General features: G+C 44.6%; 3 protein-coding genes across 3 annotated transcripts; all 3 read right to left on the reverse strand.

The window, feature by feature from the left end:
- Positions 1-236: 236 nt before the first annotated feature.
- Positions 237-848, reverse strand: PtA15_16A1 (uncharacterized protein; the record flags this gene model as incomplete). Its single annotated transcript, XM_053163867.1, has 1 exon — positions 237-848. One exon carries the CDS (start codon positions 846-848, stop codon positions 237-239), a length of 612 nt encoding a protein of 203 aa, XP_053027651.1.
- Positions 849-908: 60 nt separating this feature from the next.
- Positions 909-1,205, reverse strand: PtA15_16A2 (uncharacterized protein; the record flags this gene model as incomplete). Its single annotated transcript, XM_053163976.1, has 1 exon — positions 909-1,205. One exon carries the CDS (start codon positions 1,203-1,205, stop codon positions 909-911), a length of 297 nt encoding a protein of 98 aa, XP_053027652.1.
- Positions 1,206-1,877: 672 nt separating this feature from the next.
- PtA15_16A3 (uncharacterized protein) lies at positions 1,878-2,435 on the reverse strand (the record flags this gene model as incomplete). Its single annotated transcript, XM_053164086.1, has 1 exon — positions 1,878-2,435. One exon carries the CDS (start codon positions 2,433-2,435, stop codon positions 1,878-1,880), a length of 558 nt encoding a protein of 185 aa, XP_053027653.1.
- Positions 2,436-25,187: the final 22,752 nt, after the last annotated feature.

Raw genomic sequence — 25,187 nt, forward strand, 5'->3', positions numbered from 1 at the left:
AACCCTAACCCTAACCCTAACCCTAACCCTAACCCTAACCCTAACCCTAACCCTAACCCTAACCCTAACCCTAACCCTAACCCTAACCCTAACCCTTTTCTTTTCCTTCTGATGAACATGGTGCCAGAATACAGAAAATTAAGAACCAGACAAACAATAATACAAACGCTGACCACAGCCATGGTGAGGAAAAACAATGATCATTTGAAGCATCATATAAAATAAATAAATGATTATTACAGCCAAACCCAGAGATTACCGACTTTGCGTTGAGTCATTTGAACTGGGCCTAACTCAACGTCCAGGGTCGGCCCACCAAACTTGGGAATTACGATGCATTTACGTTCAGTGTCTGTAGCACGAGAAGGAATCTTGCTGTTGATGGAGTGTTTGATCGGCTTGGAAAAGGTACACAGAGATTTACCCAAGATGGGTAACCAAGAAGGATTAATTAGAGTGATTCCTTTGATCCAGATTCGCATTTCGGTCCGATGAAGTTCTTGAAAGACGATAAACTCAGGTTCTGGATGGACGCTAGAATCAAACAGAACTGAACTTGGGTGGATGAAGACGTCTTCTTCGATTCCAATGGCCCAATAGGCAACCAGATTTTTATTGTGACTGTTTACATTCGGCTTTCCGGAGCTGGACTGACGAGATTTCACTTTGCTGGCTTTGATCGCGATTTGATCGATGAACGCTGATGTGATTGATTGTCTTAAAACTTTCAATTGGGTTTCGGATGGTGGCATCAATTTAGGTGAGAATTCGACTTTCAGCCCAGTTTCTATTGTCGCAGCTTGAATGATCCTAGTGATCTGAGCTCTCAGTTTATGTATCTCTTCCATAGCTTTAGGGCGGACAAAGTTTTCGTGGCAGAACTTTGAAGGGTTATTACCCTGGCCAAATTAGTAAGCTCCAACGACCGCTAGAATTTTAAACAGATCGCTAACACCACTACCCAAGCTCGCAAACTGTTGCTGGGCTTTGAAGAACTGCCGCCTTTTTTGCCTGCGAATCTCTCGGTCCTTGCAATCGGCGTTCTTGAGTAGTTTGGTTTCATTGATGGCTTGCTCATCAAGGCAATTGGTTGGATTATCTTCATCGATTGCGCTTTCGTGGATGAATGGGTCGCCAACCGATAGGATTGACACCATTGCAATCACATAAGCCAGACAGTCATACTGGAAGCCGGAAACCAGCATCCTAGCAAATCGGGGGCTCAGAGGGTATTTCGCCATCGCTCGCCCCAGATCCGTAATTGTTCCCTCACCTCTGGGATCTCTGGGATCACCTTTGATGGGTGAGGCAAGATTTCTCAGAAGGGCTCGGAGGAAGATCCAATACCGGAAACACCCTCAATTCACCAGTTTTCAGAGGCGACCTCAGTTTCCCATTTTTGGGGGGAGGGGATGGATTTTTGCGAGGAAATTAAGGTATGTAGTGAGATGTGATTATCTCCCTAATTACAAGGTTAGTTAACCAAATGTATATATTTTGATCTGATGACTCCATTGGGTCCCAGGACTCAATCACAGCTGTCACAGGTGTGAACAGTGAAACAAACGTGTATTTTTCCATCTGATAACATCACTGGGTCCCGGGACTCAATCACAACTGTGAACACTACAAATAGCCACTTGGTTAACCAAACGTGTATATTTCAATTCATCAGTGTCTAACGCCTCTGGATCTTCCTCCCATTCTTGACCCTCGTCAACGTTGGCAGCCTAACTCGTGTTTGTCTCTACGCAGATGGATCATTTCTGCTTCCCCAGAAGAAAAGCCGTCCACTTGGGTAACCGACTCATGTGGATTATCTCCACGAACAGTGCTATCAAGATCTCCTGCTGATGGGAATGGAAGACATGAATCGGTTACCCAAGTGGACAGCTTTTCTTCTGGGTAAGCAGAAACGATCCATCTGGGTAGAGACAAACAAGTGGATTATCTCGACAAACAGTGCTATCAAGATCTCCTGCTGATGGGAATGCCTGTGCACAGGGAAGTGTGAAAGACTTGGACTGAAGGGCCGCCTTTCGAGCCTTCCTCTCCTCGACCGTTTTCTTTCCGAACTTTTGTTCCAACTTTCGACACAGTTTTGTGATTTTGAGCTGACCAGTTAAGAAGATTAGAATGCCGCCAGGCGGCAGGCGAGTGTGAATCTTGGCTGTTTTGGTAAATGCTTCCGTGACGTAGTCTATCGGGGTTCTTCGCATGAAATGAACGGCAACTGGGAACTGAAGTGCCACGATTTCCATCACGGGAGGTGGCTTGGGAAAAAGGCTTTTATTCAAGGTAAAGTCTGAAACCCTCAGGGTAGCTGACATGATGATCAATCGCAAAGGTCGACAGCAGATGCTGGTTTTTGTATTCGGGTTGGAGGTCTTCTCAGCCGAGTGGTGATCAGAGGTCTTGCTGGATATATTTTCCATCCATGTCTTAAGTCTTAATCGCACAATACGACTCAGTACATACACCGATCAACGTAGAATGGCACCATCTGTCATGAACTTGATTTTAGTGGTCAAGCTGGTTGTGGTATCGTAACGAGTTTGATGGGAAACAACACCCTTGCCCGCAAGTCCCATTTCCTTCTCCACTCGACAAGCCACACTGACAGCAGCTACTCTGCGAGGTTGAGTGACTCCAATCGGACCCGGATTGTCACCATCACTCTAGTCAGTAGTGTTGTCATTTTGTTTTTTCTATGTACATTTTCTTAACTTCTTTTTTTCAATCTAATGTGTTGGGTCTCGGGACCCAACGTCTGCATTGGGTCTCGGGACTCAATGTGTACATAGTCAGTAGTTCAGTCATTACGTTTTTTCTAAGTACATTTTCTTAACTTCTTTTTTTCAATCTAATGTGTTGGGTCTTGGGACCCAATGTCTGCATTGGGTCTCGGGAATCAATGTATAGTCAGTCAGTAAAAGTCAGTATGTAGTTCAGTCAATAAATACATTTTTTCTATGTACATTTTCTCAACTTCTGTATTTCAATCTTATGTGTTGGGTCTTGGGACCCAATGTCTGCATTGGGTCTCGGGACTCAATGTATACATAGTCAGTAGTTCAGTCATTCCGTTTTTTCTATGTACATTTTCTTAACTTCTTTTTTTCAATCTAATGTGTTGGGTCTCGTGACCCAATGTATATATAGTCAGTCAGTAAAAGTCAATAGTTAAGTCATTACGTTTTTATATAAGTTTTCTTACCTTTTTTTTCCATGTAATGTATTGGGTCTCGGGACCCAATGTCTCTGCGGTCTCGGGACCCAATGTCTCTGCATTGGGTCTTGGGACCCAATGTCCCTGCATTGGGTCTCGGGACCCAATGTCTCTGCATTGGGTCTCGGGACCCAATGTCTCTGCATTGGGTCTCGGGACCCAATGTCTTTGCATTGGGTCTTGGGACCCAATGTCTCTGCATTGGGTCTCGGGACCCAATGTCTTTGCATTGGGTCTCGGGACCCAATAGCGTTCCCAATTCGATTTCACCAGAAACTTCTTATTGTCCCACCAGGAGAGTCGCGCAGGCTGCGCTACCATCGGCCGGTCAAGACCGGCCATACCATGGATACCCACGTCCGACCGGACATTGGAGTCAATCACAATCCTCACTTTGATGACCAGTCAATACTGGTCATTGGCTAGAGTACACTTTCCAGGATGACCGGTCAACGTGAATACTATTTACAGAAATACACTCTCCGTTCAAAATGGAGAACACCCTACATCCGACTAGGGTCATTGGGTAGAGGATATTCTCCAAAGAATGACCGGGATTGGAGAACATCCTCCATCCGATGACCAGTCATCAATTGGAGAACACCCTCCGATCAACGATGTCCATCGGTCATCAATTGGAGGACACCCTCCGATCAACAATGATCGTCCGTCCGTCATGGACAGTCATGGATTGGAGAACCCCCTTGAATCGATGACTGGTCATCAATCCAACAACACTCTTCATCCAATGGCCGATCATCAGAAGGAGAACACTCTCCATCCTATGGCCGGTCATTGATTGGAGGGCAATCGAAAACCGGTCATCGATTGGAGAATGGCCTCCATTGGAGGACAAATCAGTTCATACTCCATCCGATCATGTTTTTTGGATGGAGTGCGGTTACTCCACTTGATGAGTTTGGATGGAGGAGTTCAACATTCCATTCCATGACCAATAATGATCAAGCAGTCATTGGGTGATTCGAGAAGACACTCCGATTGATGACAGGTGTTCTTGACCGGTCATCAATGAGGAGAGTGTAATCGATGATGATCGGAGTGAAGAGCAAATTCCAATTGATGACCTGTCATCAAACCGGGGGCAAAGAGTGGAGGGTGGATCAGAAATGAGGTATGTACAGTACTGCTGATCTCCGATTGATCCATGTCCGGTGACCGGTCAAGGCCGGCCATCGGAAGGGGTGCAATCAGAAGCGGGGAGTCATATGTATCTAAATTTTATGGTGGTCGATTGATGACCAGAAAGATTTATGGAGGATGGTTGTGGTTTCTGGAGGTGATTTTAGTTTGCAGGTGAAGATGGTGAGGTGATTAGGCAGGTAAAAAGCGAGGGCTTGGGTGTTTTTCTTTTGAGTCCTAGGCAGATGAGATCCTCAATCTAGTGTACTAGTTCAGTCATTACATTTTTTGTATGTACATTTTCTTAACTTCTTTTTTCCCATGTGATGTGTTCAGACATTGGTGGCATGCGGTATAGGTGTGCGCGGGGTGCGAGCTGGTGCAAGCTGTGGTCCAAGAGGCAAGTATCGGGTTGGAGCAGACTCGCCACAAGCGGAGGAGTTGAGGCGATCAGGAGGTGTTTGGCGAGTCGGATAGCAAGTCCGTTGGACCCTGAAAACTCGCCCGACTCACTAAATTGGGGTAGCAAGTCCGTTGGAGATGCTCTTAACAATGAGAAGTGAGTCACCTAGATAATATCCCTGGACTTAATGTATGCCGGATCAAGCAAGACCCAGCGGGTATACATAATGTCCATGGATTAATTGCTTGAATTAATCAGCATTTGAGGTTGGGCACTATAGTCCTTGCATCCTACTGGCTTTTAAAGTCTCTTTAGCCTAACTGTTAGATTGCTGCTCATTGGATCTGTCTACGCGCGGGCGAGCGGTGGGTTCAAATCCCCGTCTGCTCCAAGTGATTCTTGTAGTCCATTCGCCCCTCCTCCCAACAAGCCTGCCAGCATAATGTCCAGGGACATAATATTCTGGCACCCTTGCCTGTACAACTTGTCAAATTCAAAATTTTCTACCTACTATTTGTATATCTGACCAAAAGTGAAGGTGTGGGACTCATATGTAACCCTAACCCTTGGCCCACACTTGTCTAGGAGTGTGCCAAAGCACACTCCGTTCTAGGAGTGTGCCCACACTCCGTCCTAGGAGTGTGCCAAAGCACACTCCCTTCTTGGAGTGTGCCAAAGCATACTCCCTCCTAGGAGTGTGCCAAAGCATACTCCCTCCTAGGAGTGTGCCAAAGCACACTCCTACAAACAGAGTTGCAGTGCCCTCCCTGCAATCAAAATACATTATTACAGTGCAATTTATAGTCAAGTGCTATGGCCTCCTGAATATGTTTGATTTAGGGGATGTTTTGAGAATAAACTGCATCACAAATTAACTGTCTAGAACAAGTACAGATTGGACCTGGAGGAATGAAGGATGCATTGGCTAATCTAAAACTTACATATCTGATGAATTGAACAATTAAGTTTAAAGAGAATGATTTGAGATTTAAAGGGCTAATAAAAATGCCCCTAACACCAGCAAGGATGAGGCAATCTAACTGGATAAATTGGACTCAACTCAGGGGAATATCAATATTCTCAGTATTTTTTGTCAATATCTGTACTGCATTAATCATGTGAATAATTTTTTCTCTTAAATGTTGGGATTCTCTCATTAGTTGATGAGGTGAAAGATTGGATAACAAGATTTGACCACTTTGTTGCTTGGTCTGGAGTTGGTTTGACTAGCATACGGATTATCTCAATAAACCAAACTTGTGCCAGAACCTTTGGTTTCTTGGCTGTGAGAAGTGAGCTCAAAATCTTTGGATGAATTAGATCATTTAGATCTACATAAAATAAATTTCAATCTGAATATGAATATAAGATCAAATTTTTAATCAGTACTTACAAAACTCAATATTAAATATATTAAATAGGTACCTTTATCAAGGACTTCAGTACTCCAGGTCTGTATTCCTTTTCTTTTGTCAAAGCAAACACCATCCAGAGAGGCTTGAAGTTCAGGAACTTCAGGAGATTCTTCGAGATATTGTATAATCTCATTAAGACCAATCACTGCATCCATTAGCTCTTCCTTAGTAAAAGTATGAGTTTTTTCATGCTGCTGCATGATTTCACAAAGAATTTCTGGAGCATCCAACAACAGAATCCCATGTTCAACCTCCATGAGTGAATAAAGTTTAAGTTGGTCTTCTTGGCCTGGAGTTTTCAAATGGAAAGCTAACTTCTTTATTTTCTGGCAAACTGGAGTTGATCTCAGTCTATTCAGATCATATCCACCACCACTGAAATGAATGGTAGCACATAGTAGTTAGTAATTTATAATAGAAGAATCAGGAAAAAGAGAGAAAGCTTACCATTGCATTAGTTGTACCAACAGTGTAAGTGATACAACGCATGTATTGTTTATTGGCTGCATTGGGTGTTTATTGCATTGTATCACTCGGTCGATGTGATGCGGATTTATAGATAGGCTTGCATCACTGAATCCGTTGCAATACAGGTTCTCCAAAATGTATGTATTGTGCAAGACAATAAAATGTGATGAAATTCTGATAATTATTTACCTGCATCGGATGTATCGGAAGGGCGGATGCAATACAGAGCAATGCAAGTAGTATTGCATTGTAATAGCTGATATACAATGCAATACAACTTGCATTGCTTGGTATTGCATTGTATATCAGCTGATACAATGTGATATGTATGCCCTAACCTATCTATACCCGCAAATTAAGTACCAGCCGGAACCCTAACCCCGTTATGAACCATCATCAAAAACAAATCATGCGCAGCCAACCTTGCTAGTCTTTTCCTCACGCATTTAAATCATATTATTTGTGAGGAAGAGACTAGTAAGCAAATCAACAAACTCACAATCCTCATCCTCAAGACACCAAAGATATTCAAACTAACTCAAACCCTTCCTCATCCCATTCCAACACTCTTTTCCTTTTTCCCTTTTCCATCATCCAGACATTAAACTCTCTTGCGCGCGTCCCTCAATCATCACCAAAATAAAAAACCAAATTAAATCAAAACAATCCCTGCGTCGTCGCAGGTATGCGTCCATTACTTTATCATCAATGTACATATCCATGATCTAATCCTCTCATCTTTCCGTTGTTTTCTTTACATTTTTTTTCTTATTCAGGTGTGTAGTGCTGGAGTCTTAAGTTTCTGTGTCAAAGTTGTCATTTATTCAGATTCATATTTCATCATCTCAGGTTTGCTTTTTCTATTATTTATCACAATCATCATTGTCTTTCATGTTTTTCTTATTTGCCTTCACAATAAAAATCACGCGTTTACATCATATCATTTTTGAGGAAGAGACTAACATTAAACTCTCTTGCGCGCGTCCCTCAATTGTCACCAAAATAAAAAACCAAATCAAATCAAAACAATCCCTGTGTTGTCACAGGTGTGTAGTGCTGGAGTCTTAAGTTGCCGTGTCAAAGTTGACATTTATTCAGATTCATATTTCATAATCTCAGGTGTGTAGTGCTGGAGTCTTAAGTTGCCGTGTCAAAGTCTTCATTTATTCAGATTCATATTTCATCATATCAGGCAACACTGGGTCGCTACGCTATTTCAGTGCTACGCGTTAGCGTAGCGGCAAAAAGCGCCCATCTATTTTGCATAGCGTTAGCGCGCTGTTAGCGCCGCTACGTCGCTGCGCTAATTTTCAGCGGCGCTAACAGCACGCCAATTCTTTGTTAGCGTTAGCGAGCCGCCATAGTTGCTACGCTACGCTGCGCTGCGCTACAGCGCTTTTAGCGGAAAAAAAGCCCTTTTTTCCCAGCGTAGCGCGCGCTCTTTTGCGCCCTGCATGTGTAGCGTTAGCGCAATTGCGCGCATCTGCGCTAACGCTACGCTATCAGCTAAAATAGCTGCGCACCGCGGGCGCGTAGCGTTAGCGCATATGCGTGCAATTGCGCTAACGCTACGCTAAAAAATAGCGCATTTGCGCTGCGCTACGCTACGCTAACCGCTATGGTTAGCGTAGCGACCCAGTGTTGTATCAGGTCATCATTGCAGTTTGTGTTCTTCCAAAATTTACAATAGTTTATTATATTAAGACTTGTAGCTCTTGATGTCTAGATCATGTGTAGATCTAGCAAAATTGATTTACTTTTTGAGACATGTAGCTTCTCAAGTGTTGAGACGCGTAGTTCTTTTCTAAAGTTTTATTGTAGCTGTCACAAGTGTGACAGTTTATTCTAGTTTAAGTAGTACTCTGATGTCATGGTAATAAATCCATTGAGTCAGAGCATTATTTCTTGTTGACCACCTCAAGATTCATCAAGATAATCAAGTCCCAAGAGCCCCTTTTTCAAAATTTCTTCTCCATCCTCTTCTCAATCCAACAACGGGTCTTTAAATCTAACAAAAAGGACACCACCCTCTCAATGACTGCAACAGACCTGTCACCAAGACGGCATCAAGAGGCATGTGCCCTCTCAATGGCCATCTATTGCGGTCATTGTGAAGAGTTAATCCTCTCAATGACCAATCTCTTCCGGTCATCGAGAGGATGGATTCCTTTTGATGCCTTCTCCAGTCATCGAGAGGGTGAGAGCATCACCACCTCAATGACCAGTCTGCACCGGTCATTGAGAGGATTGATTCCTCTTGGTGGCCGGTGTGGAACCTCTCAACTGGGTGAGATGAGCTTGGAGGAGATAAGTATGTTGGGATACTTGGGTGTTGGTAAGACTGCCCTCCTGGAATAACTCTGGGAGAAAGGGTTCACTAAGAATAAAATAATTTTTTGGCTGACTTCTATTCTAGTGAGAACTATTACTGGAGTCTTACTAGGACAAACCTGCAAGAGAGGGGAGTAAGGGTTTTGAGAAGGGAGAATGGTTGAGGATTCAAGGAAGTATCAGGTTCTCTGTCAATTATTCACTAAGGTAATCTGTTCTGGTTTCAATGATGGTTATCTGTCTCTGATGATATTTCTCAAGGATAAAGGTGATGAATGCTAGTATGTATCATTTACTATTCTAATGCAAGCATGAGAAGAAAGGAATTAACAACAACTGATTAGTGTAATCTTTATAAATGATCTAGTACATTGGGGTAAATAATAATCAAGGGAAATAGTGGGGCAAATGCTTTCCCTGTACAACTGGTTGGGGTTTGTGTCTGGGGTTATTCTGTACTGGGGAAAGGACATTCAGTTGGGGTATTTCCACTACTACAACTGGCTGGGGTTTCACTAGAATATTCTTCAGGCTAAACTATGTACTCTTCAGTTGGGGTGACTAGACTGGATGATGTGATAGTACTAATTATGCCAGATGCTGATGGGGTTATTTATCTAGAGTGATTTTAGCCTTCTTGATTATGTATTTATCTGTACTATGTATAAAGATGCTCTTACATAATAAATAAGAGGGAATATCTTGTTTAAATGATTGGTCTGTGACTGTTTTTGTGATATGTAGCCATGTAACAGATAATAAGGAAAAGAGCAAAATGAGAGAAATAGTATAGCTAGGCATATGTAATAAAGATGGGACCCTGGATAACTTGACCTGTATATTCTGATTATGCTATAATAATGAGGGATTTTCTACTTATATGGGCTTGAAATACTATGTATGGGTTTGAGTGATCTCACCACACTGGTCAGTTCCCGTGATCAAGAGGGTGGTGTCCTCTCAATGCCTGGTCTTTAGTGGTCATCAAGATACATCCTCTTGATGACCGCTACAGATCAGTCATTGAGAGGACACCACCCTCTTGTCACTTGATGACCGCTACAGACCAGTCATCAAGAGGAAATCACCCTCTCAATGACCAGAACTGAACGGTCACCAAGAGAGTACATGCCTCTTGATGCCTTCTTGGTGACCGGTCTGTTCCGCTCATTGAGAGGGTGGTTTTCTCTTGATGAACTGTCTATACCGGTCATTGAGAGGATTGAAACCTATCAATACCCTCTGGATGACCAGTATTTCCATTCATCAAGAGGTGGTGTCCTCTGGATGGCTGGTGTTTCTCAGCCCGGCCACCTGTGGGCACCTCCCGTGTGCAGCAATTTTATTGAGGGGAGCCGGTGGCGCGCACAGAGGGGGGCCTGACGTCAAGTGACATCAAGCCAACCAAAATTCCCATGTGCAACAAGTTTCCCCCCGTGCGCAAAGTGAATCCGTTATTTTATATATTATGACAACACCGCAAGAGCTATGCTTTGCTACAAAAAGCGGCGCTTTTGTGTAGCGAAGCGGGGGTACCGCTTTTTCAAATGACAATTAGCAATAGCGCGAGCGGAAAGCCGCTACTTAAAGCGGTAGCGAAGCGCCAGTACCACTACTTTAAATATGATTAGCGCGTAGCACAGCAAAAAATTTTCCGCTTTTGCTAACACTGCAAGAAAAACTCTAGAAACTGCTTGCAGTTGAGATGCAAGAGCTCAAGGCAAGCCGTGCCTCATGCAAGAATCAAGCACTGGGTGATCCCATGCACATTGTCTAATTTATGCAAGAGTGAGTCTAAGGTACAAAAAACTAAGTACAACAGCTGATACCTGTGCAAATCCCCCTTTCATGTGCACATACCCCTTTCATGTGCATATATCCCTTTTGTATGCATTCACCCCTTTCATAATGTGTACATAGCCCTTTATGTGCACATACGCCTTTCATGTGTGTATATCCCTTTCATGTGCATGTATCCCATTCACAATGTGTACATACCCCTTTCATCATGTGTTAATGACCCTTTCATGTTTACATGTCCCCTTTGAGTTTTTTAGGTCCCTTTTAGTACCCCTTTTATCATTCAGGTTTACATACCCCTTTGATGTTTACATATCCCTTTCATGTGCAAATACCCCTTACTGCACATACCCCTTTCATGCATAATTACCCCTTTCATGCATACATACCCCTTTCATCATGTGTACATATCCCTTTTATGTGTTAATACACCTCCTCACATTCCCCTTTCATGTGTACATATTTCTTTCATCTGTACATATCCCTTTCATGTGTACATACACTTTTTATGTTATTCTGGCTGGATTAAATGGTGCATGGAGTGTTTAATAAAAGAAAATGAAAGGGTGCTCAGGGGATGCTCATTTGCCTCAGCCAACTGCATGAGCACTCCAGCATGTTCAAAATTAAGATGCTGAACAAGGTACAAACTCAAGGTGCACCAGCACAGAATTTGGGTGCTTGACTCCAGCTTGAGCTGAAGCTTGATTGAAGCTTGCTGCATCTCAACTGCAAGCAGTTTCTAGAGTTTTTCTTGCATTGTAAAGTTGAGCGTAGCGGCAAAATTGGCGCTTTTTGGCGCTATTAGCGCCTTGTAGCGCCAAAAGCGTAGCGAATCGGGCAGCTTTTCTTGAAAAAGCGTAGCGTGCCAGTCCGCCTTTCTGTGGAAACTGCCTTAGATGAAAATTTATCATCAATCCTCCATCAATTATGATGCTGGGGATTGATATTGGAATGTTGCTACAGTAGCGCAGCAAAATTGTTCAAGTAGTGTTTTTTCCCCTACTGTAGCAATAAGCGTAGCGGAATTACGCTATTCACCGCTGAAAATAGCTCACTATTTTTGCGGATCTTTTCTGCTTGAAAAAAAAAGCAAAAAGCGTAGCGCCCAGTCTGCTACTAAAAGCGCAGCAAAGTGGGACCCAAATTGCTACGCTTTTGCTACGCTTACCGCTTTGTGTGTAGCGTAGCTCTTGCGGTGTTGATTATGATGAAACTAGGCTGAGGGCAGCAGGCACGGAGTTGGATGGTGTTCAAGGATTGTGGAAGGATGCGAGAGGAATCCTTCCACGTCTGCTGCCTTGGATGGTCTACATACAATTACCTGTGACATGAGAGTGAAATGTGAAAAAATAGATGACATGTGAGAAGCAGAGAAAGGAAAACAAAACCTGAGTTCCTAACTCAAAATATTATACATATGTGTTAATATGTATTTTATTATTTATATATTAGGGGGGTTCACAATTGAATTTTACTAAACTTTGGAGCCAAATTTAAGGCCTTGATGAAAAAAATTGTAAAATTTTGGGAAATGGCACAGCAGCAGGTGATACTGATCAATCAGTGCAATTTATCAAATTTTTAAAAAAATGTTCATAAACACCTTAACATGTGTCCCAAAGTTTTGTAAATTTCAATTGTGTATCCCCCTATTATGTTACGCTGGCTTGCGCTGCGTAGCTAGCTGACAATTACCCTTAAATTTTTGTAGGTAAAACCATGAACCCAAGTTGAGTGATTCCTTGGATGCCTATTAATACCGTGTTTTCATCTGGATGTGCCTTCATTGAGCAAGCCTCTCAGTCATTGTATACTGATAGAGTGTAACCTTTCACAGGTCTTACCATGTGATCCTTGGCCCATTTTTGCCACCTTACAGTGTACACTATCAAACAGCTAGTACACGGTGCAGTAGACAAAAAAAGAAAAAACCACATAGGTATATTTACTTCTGGAAGGCCTCAAAGTACAACCAAACAGACCTTATAATCAGATTTTAAGGCCAAATTTACCCCCCTTCATCACCAGAAGCACAACTGGAGCCCCACTACACTTGAAGTTAGCCCCTTTGGACAACCTGTATGTCAGAGTCCTCAAGAGGACTCTTCACTGAGAAGACAAGGGGCAGGCAAGGTTTCTAGAATCCACTAATCATGTGTTTATTGCTAGCTCAGGAGAGAGGAATCAGCTCTCTCTGTACATGTTGAGCTATGTTGTATCTCACTTTTCTTTTGTTTTTCTATGCTTTACACATGTCACTTCTGTTTCATCTCACCTGTCACATGTATGTAGATTACCTGGGACCAGAGGCTGTGGAAGGACTCTCTTCATCCTTCCACAACCGCTCACACTCGCCTCGCATCGTGCTCCGCTGGTCTCAGGTATGGTTTTTTCTCTGCTTCTCTCTTTTCTCTTTTTCCTTTTCTTTTTCTCTGTTGTTTTCTCTCTCTATGATCTGAAATAAATCCTTCCACAACCGCTCACACTCGCCTTGCATTGTGCTCCGCTGGTCTCAGACTGGTTCATCTCATCAGGTTATGAGCCCGCGCTAGGCTCCAGCTCCGCGATCGACCAAGCACGTTAAATATTGGTCTCAATTGAGTGACATTTCTAACAAGTGGACTACTAAAAAGGATCAAAACAATCTTGTTGCCTCGGTCTTCGATATGTCCGACAACAAACAACTCTCAACCTTGGGCAAAGCCCCCGCATCCTCAGTCGGTGCAACGGTGAACATCAATCCTGACTCTTGGGCTGCTCTGTCTCAGAAATCAGCCACTGCTCGTCTTCCCATTCTCACGGAACCCGGCCCGGATTCAAACTTCCCGGACTGGGATCTTGTGATGACTTCCTACTTTGATGCCGTCAACATGGACTATGTCATTGAAAAACCAATGCCCGCGCAACCACCAGCCTCATGGGTCGCAGACAACAAGACTATCTGTGATATTCTTACACAAACTATCATAGCAAAACTGGGTCGCTACGCTATTTCAGCGCTACGCGTTAGCGTAGCGGCAAAAAGCGCCCATCTATTTTGCATAGCGTGAGCGCGCTGTTAGCGCCGCTACGCTGCGCTAATTTTCAGCGGCGCTAACAGCACGCCAATTCTTTGTTAGCGTTAGCGCGCCGCTACAGTCGCTACGCTACGCTGCGCTGCGCTACAGCGCTTTTAGCGGAAAAAAAGCCCTTTTTTTCCCGCTAAAGGCGCTGTAGCGCAGCGTAGCGCAGCGTAGCGCGCGCTCTTTTGCGCCCTGCATGCGTAGCGTTAGCGCAATTGCGCGCATCTGCGCTAATGCTACGCTATCAGTTAAAATAGCTGCGCACCGCGTGCGCGTAGCGTTAGCGCATATGCGTGCAATTGCGCTAACGCTACGCTAAAAAATAGCGCACTCGCGCTGCGCTACGCTACGCTAACCGCTATGGTTAGCGTAGCGACCCAGTGTTGATCATAGGCTCGAACTTGCTAATTGTCCGACCCTACAAGAAGAACGCCTATGGCATGTGGCAGGCGCTCGTTTGATCTCATCTAGACTCCTCCACAGGTGGCAGAGTCTTTTGGCTTTGCAAACTCCTTCTCACAAAAATGGAAGGCGATGACCTTCTATCGCACCTCAACATCATGGCAAAGGCTTACGATCGTCTCAATGCTCTCATCACTCCGGATAAGCCTCTCACTCCGTCCGATGTGCACACCGCGGCGCTCCTCAGTTTGATTCCGGACGACTGGATGGCGTGCGTCTCCCATCTGATGAATCAAGACGGGGTGAAGTCCGAGTCAATCGTCCTGGCTCTGAAAACATACAAGACGACAGTCCCAAACCAAGGGTGTTCCCTCAGCCTCTTCGGCAAAAGCCGGACCTTGTCCCAACAAACAACCCCGCGACCGCTCAAGAAAGCCCCTTCATTGCAACTTCTGCAACGCGGATGGCCACGACCTCAATTGTTGCCACAACACCCGTAAGATTCTGGCCAAGCATAAGGCTAACCAAAAGCCTTGCGCCTCCCAACAGGATGATGGCGTGAAGAAAGGTTCCCAAAGTCAACCAGCAGCACGTGCCGGCCGAACTTCCGCAGCCACCCTCAGCCAATCCTCTCACGCATATAAGGAAGATGACAAATTGGATTACTCTGGCTCTCAGATTGACGTTGTTGCCGGGAATGCGGTAGCCACTCTATTGGCCTCTTTGGGTGCTTTCACTGCCGGCGATGCCAACTTAGACTCAGGCTGTTCGATGTCAATGACACCGGATCTCAACACAGTTGAAAATCCCAAGCCAGATCACACCCCTGTTTGCCTTGCCAATCACTCCGTGGTCAAAGCCACCCACAAAGGCGTTGCCAGACTTACGATCAATGGCGGAGTCAAGGTAAAAACTCTAGTGGTCCCCTCGCTTCACAAACCACTCCTATCTATTGCCAACATGTGCAACGCGGGCGTGACCGCGGTGTTCACTAAGCAATGGTGGGCTGATACACTAACTGTATTGTTAGTGTAGTGTATTGTTATTTTTTTCCACTGTACTACACAAATAATACTGTTATCCTTGATTTTCTGTCACTAACAATACATCTTTTTGATGTTATTTGTTTTAGCTGTTATTGTATTGTTAGTGTAGCTAAAATATGTCAGGTTAACAATAACCAAATCCTATTTTTATGATTGTTATCTGTTGTTATTCCTGATAACAAATGCAATAACTGTGAGTTTATCTCTGCAATGAATGATAAAATTACTTTCAGTGTATTGATATTTCTGGTAGTAGCTTTGGTTTTGAGTTGCAAAAAAAATAAATCTAGGACATAATGTTTTGAGAATCATTTCCTAGAGGCTAAAAACCATGAAATAACAGATACTGTAGTGCAGAATATTGTTATGCTAACTCTGATACATTAACTTTCAATGAGATTTTGGTTATCCAAAAGAAATACACTACCTGTTAGTGTATTTTGAGTGTATCCTGGATAACAATACCCAAGATCTTCAATGAAAAACTTTGGATACACTAACTGTTAGTGTATTGGGCTATAACTGGGGATAAAAATACCCCATTTGTCTTGCCAAATAACCACGGATACACTAATGGATATTGGCCCGTAGCGTAGCGTAGCGTAGTGGCCCATTGTTGCACTAAGTCATCCTGCAATCTCTACCGCTCCGACTCAACTCAAATCACCAGGATCCTTTCAGGCCGCGGGTACAGACGTGGGAATCTGTACTATTTGTCGGCCGAGCCTGTGAGCTCCAATTCCACTATCACTCACCCCTCTTATCCTGTTGACAACTCTCTCCTGGCGTACCATTATCGTTTCTCACACGTCGGCTTGAAACCTCTGAAAGCTCTTCTGAAGATCAACAATATTTGTCCGTCAATAATGAACGAAATCAATGTCCAGCAGTGTCCGGTCTGTGTTCAATCCAAGATGCCCCGCAAGGCGTTCAAATCTTGTTCTCCACACCCACCTGTGGCACTATAATTCTTCGGCTTTTAGCCAAAGAAAATGTGCATTTTTCTTTGGCTAAAAGCCGAAGGAGCGCTGGAGCTGGCCGGGCTGGCAGAGCTGAGTTCATAGGAACCTAGCCACAAAACCTGGGCAGCGCAACCAATGGTTGTTAGCCTAGTGGTTTGCAGCGCAGCTGCAAACCTCCTTACAGCAAGGTTGCCGGTTCAATTCCCACTGCCCCCATGCCCCATTTGGGGGTTAGGGGGCAGGTTAGGGGGCGGGTTTTTGGGGGTCGGGTTTTAGGGGTTAGGGGTTAGGGCAGTTTTTTTAAAAAAAAACGTGGCAAGGTGTATAGTACATTGTATTGGTATGTATCAGATACGTATTGGTATGTACCGGATACGTATCGGTATGTATCGGATACGTATCGATATGTATTTTTAGTACACTGTACAGGTATGTATTGTATATGTATTGGATACGTACTGGTATGTATTGGATACGTATCGCTATGTATTTGTATTGGATACAGTAATGTATCCAATACATACCAATACCAGCTCATCCAGCACCAGCCAGCGCGCCAGCTCCAGCGCTAGCCAGCGCCAGCCAGAGCGCCAGCTCCAGTGGAGCTGGCCCGGCCAGCTCTGCTGTCCTTCGGCTTTTAGCCGAAGAAAAATGCATTATTTTCTTCGGCTAATAGCCGAAGAAAAAAAGGGACAAAACTCTCCACACCGGTCCTCCACCCCCGGCGAGCTAATCCACTCGGACGTTGGGTTGTACGAAGTTGTGTCCCGGGAGGGCTACAAGTATTTCATTACCTTTATCAATGATTGTTCCAAGTTTCTTCAAGTTTTCCCGTTCTTGTGTTTTAAAATGTTTTTTGCCTTCTTTGAGAGATCCGGTGCCTACAAAATAATGGCGCTCCGCAGTGATAATGGGGGGGAGTACATCTTGAATCAGTTCTCCTCATATTTATCCTCCGCAGGTATCAAACACGATCCCGGTCCTCCTCATTTGCCGGAACTGAACAGAGTTGCCGAAAGAGCGAACAGGACGATCAGCAACCTGGTGAGATGCTCACTGCTTCAGGCAAATCTCCCCAAGTCTTTCTGGGCCAACGCCTTAAGACACTCAATGTTTCCCCACAACTCAATTCCATGCCATACTCCCCGTGGCTTTGTATCTCCATGCTCAATAGTCAACGATCACAAGGTAGACTTGAAAAGAATCCATCCTTTCAGATGCCTCGTGTGGTACAAAGTTCCGGAGGCCAACCGCAAGAAACTCGATGTCAAAGGGAGGTCCTCAATTCTGCTTTCCTGCCTATCTGATGGGAACAGGTACCGGCTCTGGGACCTGGAAGGCGGCACGGTAATTAAATCTCAGGATGTCATCTTTGTAAATTCTCGCTTCCCCTACGGTGCAAAACTGAGCACCCCATCCTCTCTGGTCACAGTGGAGATGTCCTGGCCCCATCTCGAATGGGCCTCTCCGCCCGACTTCTCCAAAAAACCAGTATCTCCCACTCTGGAAGCTCCCCTATCCCCCCCTCTTCCTCCCCTACCTAGCCTGGGAAGCACGACGGATCAACACCCACGACACAGTTGTCCATCCACGCCAGACCTTCCCCCTCTAAATATATCGCTTCAACCTCGTTTTGACCGCCGTCTAACGGCCTCTATTCACGCGCCAGGTAACGCTCCCCGTTCCCCGGTAGTCATCTCATCCAATTCAGATTCCTCTTGCCATTCCCCAGAATCCTCACCAACACCTGTATCGCCTATTGATCCCGACCAGAGCAATCTGTCAATTATTTCGCTTCCCCCGCTATGCTCCGGTCTTCCCTCCCTTCCCCAGTCTTCTTCTCCTCACTCGTCCTCTCCTCCCCGCAGTCCAGAGCCGCAACCCCAAAGTCAGACCAGCCTGCCCCCGCCTGCGGTTCCACCACCTGCCCCCTCTCCTCCTCGTTGCCGCTCAGCGAGGGAACAAAAAGCCCCGGACCGTTACGGCCATTGGTCCAAGGCTGTGGCTACCAATCCGGATATCAAAACGCCTAAGACATGGCGTCAGCTCCTGAAGTCTCCGAACAAAGCTTGTTGGCTGAAAGCGGCAGACGAGGAATTTGCCTTGCTACTAGGGATGAATACCTGGAAACTTGTGCCTCGTCCGGAAAAGAGGAGGATCATAAAATCAAAATGGGTTTTTAAAGTAAAGTGTTGTCCCAACAAAACCATCCAGAAGCTGAAGGCCCGTCTTGTGGCCATGGGCTACTCCCAGGTACAGGGCCTCAACTACAACAAGGTCTTTTCCCCCACTCTACGGCTGATCTTTTCTCTCCTTGCCAGTCGAGGGTGGAAAGGTCGGCAAGTCGATTTCAAAACCGCATTCCTCAACGGTCACCTTGACAAGCCAATCTATATGGAACAGCTGCCGGGATTCAAAGATCCTCAGCATCCTGACTGGGTGTGTGAAGTAAACAGGTTGCTCTACGGCCTGAAACAATTGCTGCGCCAATGGAATCTGGAACTCCACAAAGCCCTCCTCGATCTCGGGCTCAAGAACTCAAGCTACGATCCAACACTGTACTTCAAACTCAACAAAGGAAAACTTCTTGGTGCTCTGACCACGCACGTTGATGATCTCGCCATTGTGGGTGAACCCTCTTTTGTTGATTCAATTATTTCATCTGTAGGCAAGCGATTCAAAATCTGGGCAGATGAAGAACTAAATCACTTCCTTTCTCTTAAGATCACCAGGGACATACCGGGACGGTACGTCTTCCTGAATCAAGGCCACTACATCTCGGAGATCTGCAACCGATTCCTTGCCTCCCAACACGTTCCAGTCGCCACTCCCACCGATGTCCACTTCAAGTCACTAAACCACCGCAGCCCAGAAGATCCTGAGTCTCCAGGGCCGTATCCGCAACTGATAGGCGCTCTGCTATGGGTGTCTCAATGCACGAGACCAGACATCTTGTTTGCTGTCAACAGACTATCCCAGTTTCTTCGTGACCCCTCCGCAGCTCACTGGTTTGCAGCGGTACGGATCCTGAACTATCTAGTGTCAACGAGAGACTTGAAGTTACGTCTTGGTGGCGACTCAACATGCTCGGGGTACTCTGACTTGGACTGGGCAGAAGATAGGGATGACCGCCGGTCCACTTTGGCGTACACCTATCGCATCGGCAATGGTGCGATATTGTGGAAATCAAGGAAACAAGCCACTGTGTCACTCTTGAGCACAGAGGCGGAATACAAGGCGCTTTCCGGTTCGTGCAAGGAGGCGCTTTGGATTCAACATCTACTTTACGTCCTGACACCCCAATCCCAATTCACGTCAACAAAGAAGGGGCTGAGGCCCTTGCCAAAAACCCTGAACATCATGCCCAAACCAAGCATATACACGCCCGTTACCACTTCATAAGGGAGTGTGTGCGCGATGATGAAGTTTCTCTCCTCCATGTCTTGACAAGGGACATGTTAGCGGATATGCTAACTAAACCTCTTCCCCGCGTGGCGCTTGTTGAGGGGAACTTGGGTGACATGAAGACTAAGTGAGAGATGACAAGATGTCAAGGACATAGTCCAGGAGCATTGAGTCAATGTATAATAATCATTCAGTGAAGTGAAAGAGAAAACAACTGAGACAGGGACTGGACTACATAAGATGGTACATGATATGGGCCAGCTTGTGGGTGTATGGAGTAGAAGCATACAACTCTATAAGAATATGATACACTATCTTAACAGCGCTCGAAAGGCATAGGAACCTCTTCGGTCTTGTTTTCTAGTCCTCTTCTCTAATCTCTTGTCTGAAATCCCTTCCCTTCCTTCTTTCCTTATTTCTCTCTTCACTTTTCTTTCTTCCTTAATTCTTGTTCTCATTTCTTTTCCATGTGTGCAGCAAGGGGGGGTGTTGAGCTATGTTGTATCTCACTCTTCTTTTGTTTTTCTATGCTTTACACATGTCACTTCTGTTTCATCTCACCTGTCACATTTATGTAGATTACCTGGGACCAGAGGCTGTGGAAGGACTCTCCTCATCCTTCCACAACCGCTCACACTTGCCTTTCATTGTGCTGCACTGGTCTCAGGTATGGTTTTTTCTCTGCTTCTCTCTTTTCTCTTTTTCCTTTTCTTTTTCTCTGTTGTTTTCTCTCTCTATGATCTGAAATAAATCCTTCCACAACCGCTCACACTCGCCTCGCATCGTTGTGGAACTTCTACGCAAGGCGTCATCTGAGCTTGGAAGGGAAATAGCAAAAACTAGGTAAGTTTAGGCTAAAGGTGCTTGAAGGGCTGCCTTCCTTTAATAAACTCTGGGAGAAATTTACACTAAGAATTTTAGTGTGGCTAAATCAGAAGAAATATTCTTAAGTATTTCTACTACAGACCCTAAGAACCAGGACTCTGTGCGTGGGATGAGAGGTGTTATAGTTTGACGTAAGTGACTTTTTAGAAGGGTCAATTTATACTTGTTATGCTATCAAGTTCTCAATTTATGATTTCAATTTATATTATAATTATTACTATTATGATCTTACTATTTAGATGGGTGATGGAAGCAGAAGTAATTTCTTAATATTACTATTTATGCTGGCATGGGGAAGAAATGGAACAAGAAGGGGCAGAAGAGGGCTCCTTATATAGTAAATAAACTAGTCTGAGAGTGGATTTTACAAGTGTGAAATAGTATACTACTTTGGGATGCTGTACAGTTGTAGTGTGAAATAATAATTTATATTGGGATGCTGTACATGATATTTGTGAAATAGTATACTACTTTGAGTTGTGATCACTTGGCTTGTTCCTCTTTGGGGTGAAAACATGATCTAAGATTAGATTTTCTAACATGTGATAATGGAATCTTTCAGAAGTGTTCCCTTCAGTCCTAGAGTAGATTTGTACTATGTAATGTGTGTGATTTGTATGTGAAACTAGTATTCTACCATGTACTTGAATATGTAATTAAATAGTCTAGTACTGGTTTTCTAGGTGATAATTTAACTAACAATTCTATGTGATCTGTAGATTGTATTTTACTTTGTACTAGAAAGGTTTTGTTTATACTTTATATTATACTATTATATTAATTTTTCCCTATTTTTGATGTGTTTGTAAGTGGATTAGTCTTACCACATTGTGCTCCGCTGGTCTCAGCCTGGTTCATCTCATCAGTACATACAATGGATGGGATGAATAGGAAAAGTGAAATAAGGCTTACCTGGCTCAGGAGAGAGGAATCAGCTCTCTCTGCTGAGCTAGATGGGAAGCGGGGAATTTGGAGCTAAATAGTTGTCCATGTGGCTGATTTAATCAGGTTGTGACTAGTTTGTGAAGCCCAGTGTCTGGGGCTGTTATGAGCTGCAGCGCGGGCTCTGCAGCGCAGACTCACATGTACATAGACTACATGTACATGTCACGGACCATACTCAAGGTTTGAGAGGTTGGAGTAGGGATGGCACTTCGCACCCGGGTACCAAGATGGGTGCGGGTACCCGGACAGAATTTCAGTAAAATCAGTCACCCACACCCGCACCCGCGCAGCAGGTACCCGGGTGCAAGTGGCAGGTACCCGGGTGCAAGTGGTGGGTACCCGGGTGCAAGTGGCCAGTACTGGGGTGCAATTGGTAGAGATGGTTGATTTGAATCCGGATACCCACTCATGTTTGGGTATCTGAGGAGGTTTTTTCCCAATTCCTGGCATCCGCATCCGCTGGCGGATGCCTCCGTGTGTGAGTGGATACCCGCCACTCAAGAGGCAACCCTAGGGGTGGCGCCTGTCCTGTCCGTTTGCATGGGACGCCGTGTTTTGTCCTGTCTGTTTGCACGCTGTGGTGAGATCAATTAACCAGCAAGAAAATACAAAAGACGTAGATTTTAATATTAAAGTACAGTATAAACTACATACAAAACATATACAGTACAAATAACCTCCATATTAAATTTCACATGTCTTTCACAATTATTTTCACACCCAGAAAACTGGTAACATTTCTTTACATAAGTACCAGGCATGTAACACATCTCATAGTAGCATCCAAGAATCACCTCTAAGAAACAGCTCATAGATGTATTTTCCATATAAGAGTAGATATACAGTAGATACACAGTAGATCTTGGAATATTTTCCACTCTCAGAGTAAAATCACATCTGATACACTCTTCTGTGAAAAGAAATTCCTACTTAGATAGTAAAATACCAAGCTCTTTTGTATTTCACACAGCTGTACACATCACATAGTAGAAGAATTTTTCAGCTACATATTTCTAGTCTCAGACAAGTTTATTTACTATAAAAGGAGGTCTCTTCTGCCCTTTCCTGTTTTCTTTTCCTCATGTTTGCACTTGATAGTAATATTGTAGATTACTAGCACTCATCACTTGATATAAATAGTTGAATTATAATATTTTGAAATATTGATTGAATTATATAACTTGCCCCTTTGACACAGATAAATTTCATACATATAACAATTCTCTTTACAACACTTACATATAACAATTCTCTTCACAACACTTACATATAACAATCCTCTTTACATCACTTACATATAACATTACTCTTTACATCACCTACATATAACATTCCTCCTCTTCATCCCTTACATATAACAATCCTCTTTACATCACTTACATATAAAATTCCTCATTACATCCCTTACATATAACATTCCTCATCTCTTGCGCACTGAACACAGGTAATTAGGGTTCAGAGTCAGATAGAATTAAGAATAGTTCTAAAGATTGCGCCACACTATAAATTCTTAGTGTACATTCTCCCAGAAGCTTATTCAAGGAAGGCAGCCCTTCAAGCACCCATGTAGCCTGTCATTATCCGTGACTCCTAGATTTCCCTTCCAAGCTCAGATCACGCCCTGCGTAGAAGTTCCACAACACAAACAGACAGGACGCTGTGTTTTGTCCTGTCTGTTTGCATGCAAACGGACAGGACACCGTGTTTTGTCCTGTCTGTTTGCACGCAAGTGGACAGGACGCCGTGTTTTTTCCTTTCTGTTTGCACGCAAACGGACAGGACACCTTGTTTTTTCCTGTCTGTTTGCGTGCAAACAGACAGGATGCCGTGTTTTGTCCTGTCTGTAATTTGCGTGCAAACGGACAGGACACCGTGTTTTGTCCTGTCCGTTCACATACAAACGGACAGGACCCCGTGTTTTGTCCTGTCTGTTTGCATGCAAACAGACAGGACGCTGTGTTTTGTCCTGTCCGTTTGCACGCAAGCGGACAGGACACCATGTTTTGTCCTGTCCGTTTGCACGCAAACGGACAGGACACCGTGTTTTGTCGTGTCCGTAATTTGCGTGCAAACAGACAGGACGCCGTGTTTTGTCCTGTCCGTAATTTGCGTGCAAACGGACAGGACACCATGTTTTGTCCTGTCCGTTTGCGTGCAAACGCGGACAAGACAGCCCCAAGAAGTTATGAGCCCGCCTCCCGCGAGCTCACAAGAACAGTCACAGAGAAATCACGGATCCACCTCCAGCAGAATTCTTAGACCTCGACCGGCTGTGCCCTCCTAGCTCAGTAGGGATGTACTGACTACTCCCTCTGAACTAGGTGAGCACTCTCCTTCTTCTCTTGTTGTCCTTCACATTATCATCAATTGTATATAGTAGGGATGTACTGACTACTCCCTCTGAGCTAGAAATTCAAGCAACTGTGGTTCTAGAACTCCCTCCAAGGCAGAGCCTTGTCCCGTACCACTGCCCCGTCCGTCTGTCCCGTTTTCCCAGCCAGTGAAGAGCCCTCTATCTTGGGCTCTTACAAAAGTACCAAACAGACAGGACAAAACATCAGCGTCCTGTCCGTTTGCGTGCAAACGGACAGGACGGAGACCAGGACAAAAAATCAGCTCCACGCAAATGGACAGGACAAAAAATTGGTGTCCTGTCCATTTGCGTGCAGGACAAAACATTGGTGTCCTGTCCGTTTGCGTGTGAACGGACAGGACGCCAATGTTTTGTGCTGTCTGTCAAGTTTTCATTCAAAGAAAAAGGTGCGACAAAGAGAGGGACAATCACAGGGGAGCTTGGATTGGACCAAGGAGCTTTAAAATGTGGGTCAAGGGTTGAAATGCTCTGACTTGATACTGAATTTCAAATCAAGAGAGCGGAAACAAGTAGTCACAACTAGAGAGCCCCCTTGCAAGATCCAAAGGGGGCCTAAGTGACAAAAACAAACAAAATAAGCATCTCAAAGAGATGGAAACACAGTAACATATGTAGAACAGTTCTAAACATATGGAAGGACAAGACATTACATAACTGTAATGGAATACATCAAATATTATTGATGGAATGAGGAGAGACATCACACAATGTGATGGAAATAATGAGAAAAAGAAGGGGGGTTTAACATCACTAAAAGTGATGGAAAAAGAGAAGAGATTGTGAGCGGAGAAGATGAGCCAGAATTCTGACACTGTCCATTTGAGATCAATGGGGGTGACAATATTGATGAGGAGCTCAATGGGGCGGTGGATTTGCAAGCTCACGGATCCATATGCATGTGTAACCCTTCACATGCATATTGCTTGGTCAGATAGGCGGGTACACGCATGGGTACCCGGGTATTGAATTTTTGGCTAGCCTTGACACCCGCACCCGCACCCGGTATCCGCTGGCAGGTACCCGCGCCAGCCACGGGTACCCGCCGACGGATACCGGGTACCCGCAGCCATCCCTAGGTTGGAGAACCAAGCCTCTTCCTCATCCTGCAATTGACCATCTTGGATCCAGAACCCCCAGAACCCCAGACTCCATCTTCCTCTCCCCAGAACAGACCATAACAGGGGCTTCACACTGTAGGACCCAGTCAACCCCCTGTCACATGCCTCAAGTCATTCTGCTACTTTGCCACTATGAGCAAAAAATATTGCACTACATGCTGCATTATTTTGCCACTGACAGCAGAAAATAGTGCCACTT

Source organism: Puccinia triticina, chromosome 16A (assembly GCF_026914185.1).
Source record: "Puccinia triticina chromosome 16A, complete sequence".
NCBI lineage: Eukaryota > Fungi > Basidiomycota > Pucciniomycetes > Pucciniales > Pucciniaceae > Puccinia > Puccinia triticina.